The sequence below is a fragment of the Penicillium oxalicum genome, chromosome V, assembly GCF_001723175.1.
Source record: "Penicillium oxalicum strain HP7-1 chromosome V, whole genome shotgun sequence".
NCBI classification, from domain to species: domain Eukaryota; kingdom Fungi; phylum Ascomycota; class Eurotiomycetes; order Eurotiales; family Aspergillaceae; genus Penicillium; species Penicillium oxalicum.
Genome location: NC_064654.1, coordinates 1,383,754 through 1,398,840, shown reverse-complemented (window position 1 = coordinate 1,398,840; position 15,087 = coordinate 1,383,754). Strand labels below are relative to the sequence as shown.

Here is a 15,087-nt window from a genome sequence, read left to right as displayed (position 1 = left end):
TTTTTTTTTTTTTTTTTGGATTTTTTCCCACGCCGTTTTTAACCTTGGGTGGATTTTCTGGACGGTGGCGCATGGGTCGGGAGAGTTACCCAGGGTTCTTGATTTGATAGTATCGAGCTGTTTATCATTGTTGAGATACACGAATCTCCCTAATTAATGCGTTAATTCATGGTCATGCTTCATAGTGTTTACTTTTTCTTTTTCCTTTTCGAGTTCACTAATACATTGAGTGACATGGGTCTCATGCCAAGGAGTGGTCGGAAGTAGGGCAACAATCGATTTATCGGTCTTACTGGTGCCGAGGCTGACAGGTGAGGACATTAGAACGATCCGACTCTCTGTCTCTTCTCACAGACACACTGTGGTGTCTTTGTGGTCACGTCCACTACAGAATTGAACAATGTTCATTTGATGATCGAGCACGCACCACTTGTCTTTTCCGATTGAGACTGAGCGTCGGAAATGCAAACGCCTCCCAACCCCCGCTGCACGCCCCTCCACCAAATGCATGCTAAATTGCAACCCCCCCGCAATCTGCAGGAGAATTGCCTAAATGGTCGAATTACTCCTGCAAAACATCCACCAATCCAATTGTTTCAAGTCCATGGCCGGGGCATCGCTGCAGCGAGTCCCGAGGTGAACTGAAAGGATTAATACCGACATATGCTGAGGAAGCCAAAAAAAAAAAGTCGTGACAAGATCAGACGGAGATTTCCTATCGCCCGTGTCCAGTCCACTGTCAGCACGAGTACTTTTGCATGACTACATGTGCAAACAGACATTCCGATTGTGAAGCTTTGGAAAATGCGATTCTTCGCATTTCTGCCCCTGCTACTATGCGGAGCTCTGTCGAGTCTTTGGGCCTCTGCGACGGATAATGGCAAGACGACAGATGTGACGTGGGACAAGTATAGTTTGTCTGTCAAGGGCGAGAGGTTGTTTGTTTTTGCGGGTGAATTCCACTATATGCGATTACCTGTTCCGGAGCTATGGCTGGATGTATTTCAGAAGCTGAGAGCGAATGGGTTTAATGCTGTGTCTCGTGAGTTTTTCTTTCTTTCTTTCCTTCCTTCCGTTTTTTCTCTCTTCATGAGCAGAGAGGCGCTTTCCAGTTGATCCCTGCGTATGCTAATGCCTTCATTCCATGAACAATAGTCTACTTCTTCTGGAGCTTCCACTCGGCGTCGGAAGACACTTTTGACTTTGAACATGGTGCCCACGATATCCAACGCGTTTTCGACTACGCCAAACAAGCCGGTCTGTACGTGATTGCTCGCGCCGGTCCCTACGTCAACGCCGAAACCTCCGCGGGGGGGTTCGCCCTCTGGGCATCCAATGGCCAAATGGGGTCCGAACGCACCAGCGACCCGAAATACTACGCCAAATGGTACCCGTGGATCGAGAAGATTGGCAAGATCATCGCCGACAACCAAATCACCAAGGGTGGACCGGTGATTCTCAACCAGCACGAGAACGAACTCCAAGAAAACTCCCACACCGCGGATAACACCGTTGTCAAGTACATGGAGCAGATTGCGGCGGCCTTTGACGAGGCTGGGATCGTGGTGCCGAGCACACATAACGAAAAGGGCATGCGGTCACAAAGCTGGTCGACTGATTACCAGGATGTTGGCGGTGCGGTGAACGTGTACGGATTGGATTCGTATCCGGGTGGGTTGTCGTGTACGAATCCGGACTCGGGATTCCGTCTGGTGCGGACTTATTACGAGTGGTTTCAGAACTATTCGTATACGCAGCCCGAGTATGTGCCTGAGTTTGAGGGCGGGTGGTTTCAGCCGTGGGGTGGGTTTTTCTACGATCAATGTGCCGCGGAGCATTCGCCCGAGTTTGCCGATGTTTATTACAAGAATAATATCGGGTCGAGGATCACGTTGCAGAGTCTGTATATGGTGTTTGGCGGGACAAATTGGGGCCATTCGGCGGCTCCGGTGGTGTATACCTCGTACGACTATTCGGCACCGTTGAGGGAGACGAGAGAGATTCAGGATAAGCTCAAGCAGACCAAGTTGATTGGGCTGTTTACACGAGTCTCGTCCGGGCTGCTGCAGACGGAGATGGAGGGAAATGGTACGGGGTATACGAGTGATAACAGCATCTACACGTGGGCGTTGCGCAACCCCAAGACCCAAGCTGGTTTCTACGTGTTGGCTCATGATCAGAGTCAGTCTCGAGACGTGACCACGTTTGACTTGAGTGTGAACACTTCGGCTGGTATGTGGAAGTATTTTGTTCAGGCTTGTTTTTTTTTTTCTTTTTGCATTTTGCAATCTGCATTTTGATCCCCCCATGCTTCCGTTTCTTTTTGGGTTAAACGTATGGATTGACGATGAATTGGGCTCTTTCAGGATCTATTACCATCCCCGATATTGAGTTGGCCGGACGCCAAAGCAAGATCATCGTCACCGACTACGAGGTCGGCAAAGCATCGAGCTTGCTGTATTCCTCGGCCGAAATTGTGAGCTATGCGACGCTCGATGTGGACGTGATTGTCTTCTACTTGAACATTGGACAGAAGGGGGTCTTCGCCTTCAAGAATCCTCCTGCCAAATTGACGTTCAAAACCTTTGGTAATTCAAACCTCACCTCCACCGCATCCACAGCGGGAACGGAATACTCGTATGTTCAGGGCCAGGGAACGACGGTGATTCAGTTCTCGAATGGCGTGCTTCTCTATTTGCTGGACAAGGAGACGGCTTGGAACTTCTTCGCCGTGCCAACGACATCCAACCCTATCGTGTCTCCTAGCCAGCAGGTTCTCGCGATTGGGCCGTATCTAGTTCGCGAGGCGGAATTGACGCACGACCGTGTGGCTCTGACGGGTGATAATGCAAAGACCACAACTATTGAGTAAGTGCTTGCTTCGAAGGGGATGTGTCTTGGGACGATTTACTAAACCAACTTCTCTTTTTTTCTCCCTTCTTCCAGAGTATACCCCGGAACCTCCAAAGCCAAGAAGATCAGGTGGAATGGAAAGAACATCCCTACTAAGAAGACGCCGTACGGCAGTCTTATCGGAACCGTCCCCGGTGCGGAGGATGCCCGCATCTCCTTGCCAACTCTGACCTCGTGGAAGTCCCAAGACACGCTTCCGGAGATCCAACCCGACTATGACGACTCCAGATGGACGGTGTGCAACAAGAGCAGCTCGGTCAACTCGGTCAAGCCACTCACCCTCCCCGTGTTGTATTCGGGTGACTATGGCTACCATGCAGGCACCAAGATCTATCGAGGTCGATTCGACGGCCGCAATGCGACTGGGGCCAATGTGACCGTGCAGAACGGAGCGGCCGCGGGCTGGGCCGCCTGGTTGAACGGAGCGTACGTCGGCGGTGCTTTGGGTTCCCCCAGTGCCGCCTCAACCTCGGCCGAACTGGCGTTTAACCATTCTTCGCTCCGAGACCGCGACAACGTTCTGACCATCGTGACGGACTATACCGGCCACGATGAGGACAACGTCCGACCGGCCGGCGCACAGAACCCACGCGGCATCCTCGGCGCAACCCTGCTGGGTGGAGGGACTTTCACCTCCTGGCGACTTCAAGGCAATGCCGGCGGCGCCAATATCGATCCCGTCCGCGGGCCGATGAATGAGGGTGGCCTGTACGGCGAACGCATGGGCTGGCATCTTCCGGGCTACCAGCCGCCGAAGCATGCGGGCACCTCCTCCCCACTGGAGGGAGTGTCGAACGCAACGGGCCGATTCTACACCACGACCTTCAAGCTCCATCTGGATGAAGATCTGGACGTGCCGATCGGACTGCAGCTGGGGTCGGCGGCGGATACAGCGGCAGTGGTGCAGGTCTTCATGAACGGATACCAGTTTGGGCACTATCTGCCACATATTGGGCCCCAGACGCTGTTCCCTTTCCCGCCGGGGATCATCAACAATCGCGGGGAGAACACGCTGGCGATCAGTCTGTGGGCGTTGACCGACCGCGGTGCCGCCCTCGATCGGCTGGAACTGGTTCCGTATGGAGCCTACCGCACTGGATTCGACTTTAACCAGGATTGGTCGTACCTGCAGCCGCAGTGGAAGAATGATCGTGGGTCGTATGTATGAATTCGGAGGAACGTGTTGTGTGTTTGGAGGGTGTAGCTGTACTTCTGTGGAGTGGAGAGAGTGGAGTCGGAGGCCGCGAAGAGGAGGTGAAGGAGAGAGGGGAGGCATACACACCGTCACGATAGCAATCCCCCCGTTGGGATGGACCGTGTCCACTTTGGAAGTTGAGAGACTGGCGGGCAAAGAAGCGGTGGAAAAGTGGATGCCATTCAGGAAGGTCAACGGGAATCTTTGAACCGTCAAAATAATCAATAAAATGAAAACCACGGAATCAAAGGTACGGTTCATTCCCTTACACACTTGGTACAGCGTGTCTAGTGTACGACCTGGACGGCTACTCATCTTTGAATCCTCATTGTGCCAGTCAAGGTCGAACAGAGATGAAAGACCCGGATGTAGTGTTTGGGTCATGACTCGTGACGGATGATGTACACCGTCACACGGCCAGCAGGGAACCAAGTCGCTTTTCCATGCCATAGGGACCACGTTGAATGAATCACGATGTACACAAATCCTGGGCTCTCTCTACCCTCGTAGCCTGGACCAAAACAAAAAAAGATGAGCGATCAACCAACTGGCCTAAGCTCGGGTGGTGGAGCCTCCATCCTTGATCTCATCCATGGATGGCGCATGGAGATTCCTCCGGGGAAAAAAAGTCAGAAGTAGAGTCCGTCTGGGGACTACTCTGGATCGTTCGACATTCTTACTTTGACAAGTTCTCTATCGGTTCAATGTCCACTTGCTTTGCTTGATCCATTTCGATGAATGTCGGATCTTATTCAAGTATGTACCATTACCGATATGCTCACGCGGTGACAAAGTCCACACCCCGGTGCGCGCTCCATCTACGTGTCGGTAGTGGTGGATCTCCTACTTGTCTGGTGGTCACCGTTGATAAATCCACCTTTTCCGAACGTGTGATCGTCGAGCGTGGAGCCTCGTTTATTTTGCTGTCCCGATTCTCGGACTTCTAGACCGTGTGGGATGCACCTCTTCGGAATGGTGATTTGTATTATTTCTCTTTCCTCTCTTTGCGCCCCCCCCCTCCCTTTTGGCCTCTTCCTCCGTGTAGGTGTAGACCCTACGACACTCTAGTGACTCTACACTGTAAAGTCTCATTTCCTTGTTTTCTGCCCAACGTCCACCGCTACTTTTGGTCAGCACGCTGACGTCCACGGGTCCCCTTTCCCTTTTGACAGGCCGATCCTTTTGGTCCCCCTCCCCCAAATGGTCCCGCCCAATCCAACACACACGACTTCGTGTGTTTTTTTTTTTGAAATGAGAAGAGGTTGGACTCTGGATTCCGAAGAGGAGAATGGGAGCACCAGCACCAGTCTGATCTATCATCCCATCAGATTTCTAGGCTTCTGAGGAATACTCTTGAGTTCCAACCCTGATCGGCCTGCTCACGGCCGTCTGGTTGGAACGACATGCTCATCGTTTGTCCTTTGTCGTACGTCAGATGTATCGGTGCCACAAATGTTCCAGTACTCCATGAGTTCATCCCTAGAATCAAGATTCCCGTTTCTCCAGTATGTCAGATGATGTACCCGTCGTGTACAATGTACCCTCGTTTCGATCGGGAAGGATGCCATGCGTCTGCTTCGAGATGGTTTCTGCATCTCCACCCGATGGGGCTTCCCGTATCTGCCCATCGGGCCCATGGAGAGAGAGAGGAGAGAGAGACCGTGCGACCTCGCCATCGGTACTTCTGTCTCAGGATATCGATACACCGGTGCTAACCTCACCCAGACGATGACAGACTGTGGAGAGGACCCCTGCGGTGGTTCTCTGTACCTGATCTTCCTTGTTCGGCGGTCGACTGTCTCTCCGTGGTGACCATGGGTTCCTCCGCCTCCCGTCGCACGAGGCGCGTGTACAGTCGACTTTGAATTCGTCGCTGATATCATCCCGTTCTCCACTCGGGCGATTCGGCTGCCCGGCCATGGCCCTGATGGAATTGTCTACAGCCTGCCAAGCATGTAGATTGTACACTTTGTCGCCGGTACCATGTACCCTGTACGGCATCCAGCGTACAGGATCGATGGATCACGCCCACACTGGCACCTTTCCCACTCTCATCCACTTCCGTACCAGTTGGTCAAGTGTGGACGAGGTCCGTGGGGTCTCCACTTGTGTCGCGGCCTGGATTGTCTGTTGACGAGGCACCGACCACCTCTTTTTTTTTCGTGCTTTGGGGGGATTTGATGCTGGATTTGTGGCATTTTATGGGATTTTTTTTTTAATTTTTAATGAATCCAATTATCTTTTTGGGAGTGGTAAGAGGGGCCTTTGATACTTTGGGACGACGACTGGTCGATCGCAAAAGAGGAAATGGATGCGCAACAGGTCACCATTTCTACTTCTGACATGACTCTTGCTCTTTTCTCGTCTTCCAACCTTTTTCTTGCTTTTTTCTTCCTGCTGAACTCGGGTACTTTTCTTTACCTTTCTCTCTCTCTCTCTTCCTTTCGGTGAAATTCCACCTCTCCTCCCCTCCCTCGACCGTGGCATCACCCTCTCAGACCTGAAACCCATTCACTCTACCACTCATTTTTGCGCATCTCTCGTGGTGCCTCGTCGACCGCTGGCCTTCCACTGTTCTTCACCACTCTGGGTGCGTGTTCGTCATGGGTCGTCAATCTAGCATCGATCTCGATTCACCCGATCGCCCGTTCGATAACATCATCAATTTTCGGGATGTCGGGAGGACAATCAATCATTTCTGCGGCTCCGAGTATGTTCTGTTTCTTCTTCGTCGCAGGGCAAATTGACTCTGGCGTCATTCGACCTATGGGGGGGGAAAGAGAAGAATGCGCGCTAATGCGAAATCCAGAATCTTGAAAGAAGGCGTATTGTACCGCAGTGCCAGGGTAAGATTTTCTCCACCTCGAGCCGAGGGAACTGAGCCGAAGCTTGGAAATGCGCGCAACAAGCACCATGTGTCTGCCAAGTCTGCGAGGTCTGCGATAGGAAGAAGCGGGCAACACCACTGAACCACACTTGCGTGTTGATGGACTGACGCCTTTGTTCTCTCCACCATAGCCCGACGATGCATCTGAACGCGATAAACGGCGCCTTGCCGAGGAACTCCACCTTGCGACCGTCATTGACCTCCGCTCCCAGTATGTCGACTACTTCCTCCACCTCTGCTTCATATGAAGACAGACCAGTGAACCGTGACCCCTGTCTGGGGCTATTTGAACGGGAATGGAAACAAGGCAAATGAGCTCATACCCAATCTCACAGAACAGAACACCAGATGGCCACTCGTAAACGGCGGACCGAGATGGCCACCGCGGGCGCCACCCCCCAAGAAGCCGACTTGACCAAAATCCCCGTCCCCGCGAACCCGGACGAGCATATCTGCAAGATCCCCGAATCACAACATCTCTTTATCAGCCTCACCGGCAAGGCATTTGAGCGAGCACTGCTGAGCAGACTCGATTGGATGAGTTATCTGTACGTTGGGCCTGCACACCCTTGCATCAAATCAATTGGATCTTGCATCCAATCGATCCCCGTCCCTCGCAAATCAGATCAGATCAACTGTGCACGTGAACCGATGCGCCGTATACCCGGCCAGAGCATCACTCCTTTCTCCTCTGGGGCGTGTGCTCAAGTCCACGAGTTGGTCTTGACCGACCATGACTGCCTGTCTTATTTTGTCGCATTGTTGTTGATTTCTTTTTCCCCTCTCATATTTCTCGCATTGATCCCTCGCCTCTTGCTTATCAGTGGAGAGTTTTGATCTTGGATTCAATGATCGATCACGAACACATGCTAATCTTTCTAAACAGCCGAGTCATCACCCTGGCTGTCACCGGCTATCGCGCAGACGCCATCCGCATCATTGGCGAAACCGTCATGCGACCCCGCGGGCTGATTGGTCTTGCCCAGGACTCCCTCGAGTCCAGCATGTCCGAATTCCGCACCATTTTCACCACCCTTGCCACCTCCGCCGCATACCCCGTCCTCATCCACTGCACGCAAGGGAAGGATCGCACCGGGATCATCATTCTCCTCTTGCTCCTCCTCGTCGGGGTGCGCATGGACGCAATGGCCGACGACTATGGCCGATCGGAACTAGAGCTGGTACCGGAATTCGAAGAACGGATGCGCGAGATTCGAGTTCTGGGTCTGGGCGAGGAGTACACGAGGTGTCCACCAGATTACGTCCCGGAGATGATTGCTTTTTTGGAAAAGAAATACGGCGGTGTGAAGGGGTATCTGGAGAGGATTGGGATTGATAGCGTGACGCAAGAATTGATCCGACAGAAATTAATGAACCAGGTTTGATTTGGGTGTCTTTTTTCTTTGTTTTGTTTTGCTTTGATTTTCTTTTCTTTCACCTCGGTTTCTTTCTTCTCTCCTTGTCTTTTCCAAGTCGCCTTTTTCTTTTTTTCGTCTTTCTCAATTCCCCGAGATCTCCTATACGGGTGGCATCTTTGCGAGGTCGGAGTTGTTACTATGGTTTTTCCCTTCTTGCCTTTGCGCCTCGGCCCGATTCTCTCGTCCTCTTTCCTTTGTTTCCGGTTCATTTGCAGACGTGACATTTGTAACATTTGATATGGACTCAACCTGTCCTCCCTCTGTGATTTACCAGCCTTCTTCCCGGTTTAGCCTTGTCTCTTCTTTTACTCTTTCCCTTTTCCTTTTTTTTTCCGAGGGCAAGGCTCCGGATTTTCATACCTGTTGTGCTATTTACGGCGAGTCTTGGGCATCCACGCCGCGCGGGGAACGCCCTTTGGTCTTGTTTACTTGGTAATGGCCCAGGGTTGCCTCTTCTGATCCCTTGTGCCTGGTTTTCACAATGTCTGATTATCTTGTGTAGCAGGCAGGACAATCTCGGACGATCTCTGCGTTTGAAGATTGAACGAGGCGTGAGGGGAGGAAGGCACCAGGGCCATTCCATTTTTTTTTTGCGAAGGGTGACTTTTTGCTGTACAGTAACACTGGTTGCAGAACCAGGTTTGGCAAAGACATGATACTTATGAATAATGTTTGACAAGATGAATGAGGGATGCATATGTGTACAAGTAGCTCCAATGTACATAAACTTGCTCGTGCCCCATTTAGACTACGAACTCGTCAAGCCAAGCGATAGAATGGAATGTCTCGGCCTCGACCGATGAAATTATCACGATATGCGCACTACTCAGTCCTAAAACACTACAGACGGTGCATTTGGCTATCTCCCTTTACTAAGTGAACCACGAGGTCTTTGGTCGTGGAGCTTTCCGTACTCAAAGCCTGGTGCTATTTGATCCAAGTATACTAGTAGAGTACATAGGTACGGTCGTCAGAAAAGCATGAAGAAATAAGACTACCTATAATGGATCATCATTGGTCAAAACGAAGCGTCTTTAATCATGTTCACATCTTACTAGGTAAGTAGCATATAGATCTATGTAAATTCGATTTAACAAGATCCTTTGAACAATCCAATAGATAGTTTTCCCGTCTCTCCGCATGCAGCCTTTAGGCTAGTGTGTCAGCCAATAATTTTCATTCCTTCCAAAATTCGACTTGCTCAATAACATCCATTTGATAAAGAGTCAGTCGAGTTTCGAGCCCGATCAGAAGTAGACCATATCTCCATACGAAACAACATGAGGAGCGAAGAAGCCCGGGATTTAAATACTTTGTACAAGAGATAAATCAGTACAATCTACATGTTATCATACGTCCCATGCCAGACGCGCTATTACCTGCTATTGTGGATCGTTCACTCTCAGCCTCGCCGGGCTCAAAATGATTCTTATTTAGCGAGGGACTTTGACACGGAGAGCCAGATATTTGACAGTATAGACTGCTCTTGTTGATATGTTTCCAGGACATGATGTCACAGCTTAGCCCGGGCGTAGTTGATCAGATCCTTGGTACTTTCCGGTATCTCATCAGTATTGCTATCAAGTCATCTGACACGCGGCGAAATTTAAAGGTATGCATTCTTTAGCTGACCTGATGGAGCTCGTTGCCAAGATTGTCGTGTTTTAGCCTGGCTCGTCAACATTGGATCGGCCTCAAAATGAGCCGGACCCCGCCACGCTCAGTAATAGTCGAATCGATCTGTTTGAAGCGGACATCCTGAATTCAGATATCATTTGTGATAGATCTTAGATTCATGCGTAGCGGGTTTATCGAGTCTAGTTGCATTGTTGATGATAGCACGATTGTGGGGCTCATTTAGTATGAAATAGCTGGATTTTTTAGCTAGAAGACTACCGGAAAGGTCCTCTCGTGGAACGAATCTAATTCATGAGTGAGTTTTAAATGAAAGTGACCTTGACTTTCAGACCTGGAACTGTAGATTCTTGCTTGATATGCCCCCAATCATCAGTACAGTTCCAAATCGTAACCACTTGATAAATCATGTAGCCGAGACCATCGTATGTGATACAATCATGTTGGTCGACCCCTGACTGAGTGATATTGATTCTACGTAGTAACGAAGCGATTTGATATTTGACGCGATGCTCAGGAAGAGAAGTCTCCGTCGACGAGAAATCATCTACTCAGATGTCAAAGATGATGAGTTCAACATTATTATTCCCAACAGGCCCAGTTCTTTGCTCACCTTCACGACAAACGCGACTGGATGAAAGTAGTCGTTGCCCACCATCTCAACTTGAAATCACCCGCCATGTGCGAAGTTTCAGATATTGAAGATTGGCTTCATGGTAGCTTCAATGTGTGTGTACCGATCACTATGAACAACCGGCAAAACAAACGAGTTCTTCTTCGATTCCCTCTGCCCTACCGTGTCGGCGAGGCCCCTAATCCTGGCAGCAGCGACGAGAAGATTCGCTGTGAAGCGGGGACCTATGCCTGGCTCCAAGAAAATTGTCCAGAAATACCTATTCCCCAGCTCTATGGCCTTTCATTATCGACCGGCGAAGTGGTACGGAACGAATAAATCCCAGTGTCTAAAGGGAAAGCTGCTAAATACGGATCAGTTTACTCTTGTCGGATATATACCTGTATTCTCTTGCTATTTCTGGCTAATACGTCGGAAACTTTTATCATGGCTGGGTAAACCTGTCCCATCAAATTATACCCGTCACCAGTACAGTGACGCCATATCCATGAGCGGGCCGGCTGATATCGGGTACATTCTGGTTGAATTTGTCGATGAAACCCAAGGAGCAATGCTCTCCAACACTTGGAAGGAAGGGAGACATGACTGCACGTTGCGAACCAACCTCTTCCGAGATCTCTCCCGAATCTTTCTTGGTCTCTGTCGATCTCCGCTCCCTGCAATTGGCTCATTCACAATCGACAACTATGGGTTTTTGCATCTGACAAATCGACCTCTTTCGATTGAAATATAGCAGCCAGAGAATGAGGGGGTATCTACCGATATCCCTCGTGATGATACATACTCGACCGTTGACTCATACATAGTCGATATGTTGGGAGTCCATGACAATTGATTTCGCCATCAACCCAATCCTGATAATAATCTCGGAGACGGTGCTTATCAACTCTCCGTGTTGACTGCCATGCGAACTGTTTTTCAATCGATTTATAACCGAAGTTTTCGAAGAGGTCCATTTGTTCTGTGTTTCACTGATCTCCATCAAAACAACATCTTCGTCGATGCCCAATAGCATATCAAACGCCTCGTGGACCTTGAATGGGCCTGCTCCCGGCCAACCGAAATGATGATGCCTCCATTCTGGCTTACAGATCAGGGCGTGGATGAGATTGTTCCCCAGGAATACGACCCCGTCCGTCGACAATTCATGGAGGCTCTGGTCACTGAGGAGGAGCTGACTCGCCGCAAGAATGATGCTGCATTTACACCGTTCCGTCTCTCGGAGATCTTGAATCATACATGGGAGTCGGGTGCATTCTGGTACACATTGGGGATCTCAAGTCCCTCGGGGTTGTTCACAATCTTCACCGACCATATCAAGCCTTTATTTTGTAACAAACATGATGAAGAATCATATGTGGTCATGCCCTTCTTCTTTGAAAAGAACGTGGGAGACATTGCAGGACGCAAGTTGGCGGACAAAGAGATATACGACAAAGACCTCCTGTATGCCTTTGAACACGGGACAGACTACTTGTCTAATTGATGATTTTGTCTCTGGAGGGCCCATCTATATGTCAAGTAGTAACAACATGAAATGCTAGACTTTGAAGTCGAAGTAATTTAAATCACTGAGCATATTGTACCGCCCGTGCACAATCACCTGCATTAGCTATAAATTCAACCCGTCATCCGGCGTAGCCCTCGTTATCTCTAACATTCCATCGAGAAGACGCAATAAACCATTAATCAAAAAGGCCAAAAGAACCAAATGTAAGTCAGGAGCATTAATATCATGTTAAAGGTAGTCTTAATAAATATATACAAAAAGCGGGAACAGAAAAAAAAGTAAAGTGAAAAAATAGAGCTAACAATAAATAAGATTGGCTGAATGCAGTAGTTGGACAAAAGTAATAAAAATAGAGACATATAAAAGAATAACTTTGTGAAGCATTAATCTCGGAGAAAAATCATGATTATGTATCTTTGTACAATGTGTAGTGTCATGGGAGTGTGTCATAAGGGGATAAGTATGCATGATGCTAGGATTGCCCACGTGGAGCGATGGTATATGAGAGATTGTTTCTGTCTCTTTCTTCCTTTTCCTTCTCCTGCCTTCCTTCTTTGGTATACTTTGATCCCAGTTTCACGTCAATGTTTCAACCCTCGTCTCAAACCCGCTGACCTCGGTAATAATTAGGGCCAGTCGAGTCTGTCGTCAAGGGTTCTTCAAGAGACGCGTGATGATGAGGGAGGTCCATGCTGTCGTGTGGGCTGCTCATCATACTTGCGTGCTTCTCACCCTGGGGGATGTGCTTGCGGGTGCGGACGGATGGGAGCAAGTCGATCACGAAGGAGAGGACGTAGCCGGTGAAGACGAAGGCGATGGTCCACTCGAGGATGGCACCCACGTTTTTCTTGTGGGTACTCTTGCTCTTGGTACAGATGCCGAATCCGATGGCCAGACCGATTTCAATAATGGCAAAGGTGACCTTGACGAGGAAACTGGCGAGAAGCACGCGATGTTGGCGGCGGTAGGAGATGCCGAGACGGAGGTACTCGGCACAGATGAGGATTGCGCTGACAATGTAGCCACCACTAGATATGGACGAAGGAGATTCGCCGTTAGCTCGAATTGGGTTTGGGGTGTAGGTAAAAGCGAATGATATAGAATGACCAGAAACAATACAGAGACTGAGTGTGCAATGCAGGGATGACGCGCGAGTGGACTCACATGAACAAGATCAAGAACCCGTCGTGCATAGTGGGGTGGTGATAAGTATCGAAGATGGAAAGCAGAATCAAGCCTGCGGCACCGGCAATGGCAAAAATGATCGATCCGATGGCGCAGAGCTTGTCGAAGACGCCCTTGTTGGGCACAAGCTGGCCCGCATGGCGCAGCCATCGCTCAGACAAGAGAGCGAGATCCAGGAAGACGACAGTCACAGCGCTACCGGTGATGAAGAGCGGTTTCAACCCGAAAGCGCCCACGTCGGAAATGTACCTGCAAGACGAGTCAGCGATTTTTTTTTTTTGAATTGGACAGTGACGGCTTCGATCGCAAGACTGGGAGCGAAGGAGAATTGGTAGCTTACGCAATCTTCTGGTTTTGTTCCATGCTAGGATAGACTGGTTTTCCATCGCGAGCCCAAGTGGAAATCATGGCGATCAGCATGGCTGTGTTATGTTCGTTGTTAGAGACTCGTCTGCTCCGATCATGCACCATATAACAATCGGTACTTACCAACCCACATGCCAGCTGAGATAAGAGGGAACACCCAGAATGAGATGATCCACATTGTGTCGTATTATGTTGTGACGGGTCTCGTAGCAAAAAGGTTGTCGAAAAAGTTCAATGCAGATTTTATAGTATCTGATAGTCAAATCGGAATCTGAGGGAAACGAATTTGTCAGCCTCTGGCATACAAGGTGCCTCCTAACTGTGCAAGAGCCCCAAGTCAAAATTGTAGCGCGCCTCGCGTCTGGTGTATCCTCTCCATGGAGGATACTTTTCCCACACGATAAACACCCTATTTCATTGCTCAAGTCTTCTCCAACTCACCTGTGACGATATCTCTCAAGTATTAATGCGCGTCTCGGAGCCAACACCCTCCTTCAATAAAATGATTCGCAACGTTTTCCCAGCCGAACGAGGCGACGCAAGCACCGGCAATATGAATTAATAGTCCCAGGCCGGCGCCCCAAAAATTCACTGAAAATCCAATGGCGTCGTGGCGTTCCAACAATCCAAAGACTGGACACGGGAAATTTCAAGAACTCGGCTGAGGCGTACGCCGAACCGCACCAGATCCACGGATAGTGCGGGTAGCCCGGTACGAGTATCTCGATCAATTCCACAAGGACTTGTGGCCACGCCGGTGCGTCAAAAATGGATGAGGACAGGGACTTGGATTGCGAGGGTCGTGTGCGCAGATAATATCTTTCTGAAAGAGATCGACGGAGATTCTCGCGCGTGGGCTGGGCAAGTGCGTTAAAAAAGGAACCAAGACGCAGGGATCGTCGGCCGACGTCATCGGGCCGGGCGCCAGATCGAAGGGAACGTGGTGGACCTCCAGTCTGAGAAAGTCCTGCGCCCCCCGAAAAAAACTCCTGGATCGTGACGAGCGGATCACACGGGGTGTCCTCGTCTGTAATCGAGACCCACTGAGGCTTTGATCTGACGTTGGCCATCGGGTGAGTGGAAGTGCGGATTCGGGACTCGGAGGATGATGTTCATGCTCATCGACCGACTCGGGTTCAGCAAAGCTTGGGGCGGTGGAAGATTCTTGCTCTATTCGGGCACTGACGAATGCATGCATTTCATGGAGGAGGCCTACATTTTGCAAGTCTGTTGGATTTCACAATTTGAGGATCAGCTTTACATAAGAGGGTGTGACCAGGAAGCTGTGAGATGGCCGCGGACGTCCTCCAGCCACAGAGGATGTGGAATTGGCCTTCTTGGGGG

General features: G+C 50.0%; 5 protein-coding genes across 5 annotated transcripts; 3 read left to right on the top strand and 2 right to left on the bottom strand.

The window, feature by feature from the left end:
* Positions 1-804: 804 nt before the first annotated feature.
* POX_e06569 (putative beta-galactosidase C) lies at positions 805-4,081 on the top strand (the record flags this gene model as incomplete). Its single annotated transcript, XM_050115387.1, has 4 exons — positions 805-1,042; positions 1,156-2,232; positions 2,367-2,868; positions 2,947-4,081. 4 exons carry the CDS (start codon positions 805-807, stop codon positions 4,079-4,081), a joined length of 2,952 nt encoding a protein of 983 aa, XP_049967847.1.
* Positions 4,082-6,711: 2,630 nt separating this feature from the next.
* POX_e06568 (uncharacterized protein) lies at positions 6,712-8,380 on the top strand (the record flags this gene model as incomplete). The annotated part of the gene is made up of 5 exons (XM_050115386.1): positions 6,712-6,818; positions 6,918-6,954; positions 7,127-7,206; positions 7,331-7,543; positions 7,882-8,380. The coding sequence occupies 5 exons, from the start codon at positions 6,712-6,714 to the stop codon at positions 8,378-8,380; spliced, it is 936 nt and encodes a 311-aa protein (XP_049967846.1).
* Positions 8,381-8,657: 277 nt separating this feature from the next.
* On the bottom strand, positions 8,658-9,110 carry POX_e06567 (uncharacterized protein; the record flags this gene model as incomplete). The annotated part of the gene is made up of 1 exon (XM_050115385.1): positions 8,658-9,110. One exon carries the CDS (start codon positions 9,108-9,110, stop codon positions 8,658-8,660), a length of 453 nt encoding a protein of 150 aa, XP_049967845.1.
* Positions 9,111-10,727: 1,617 nt separating this feature from the next.
* On the top strand, positions 10,728-12,168 carry POX_e06566 (uncharacterized protein; the record flags this gene model as incomplete). The annotated part of the gene is made up of 2 exons (XM_050115384.1): positions 10,728-10,985; positions 11,695-12,168. The coding sequence occupies 2 exons, from the start codon at positions 10,728-10,730 to the stop codon at positions 12,166-12,168; spliced, it is 732 nt and encodes a 243-aa protein (XP_049967844.1).
* A 625-nt stretch (positions 12,169-12,793) lies between these two features.
* Positions 12,794-13,921, bottom strand: POX_e06565 (uncharacterized protein; the record flags this gene model as incomplete). The annotated part of the gene is made up of 4 exons (XM_050115383.1): positions 12,794-13,220; positions 13,357-13,626; positions 13,718-13,799; positions 13,867-13,921. 4 exons carry the CDS (start codon positions 13,919-13,921, stop codon positions 12,794-12,796), a joined length of 834 nt encoding a protein of 277 aa, XP_049967843.1.
* Between the last annotated feature and the right edge of the window lie 1,166 nt (positions 13,922-15,087).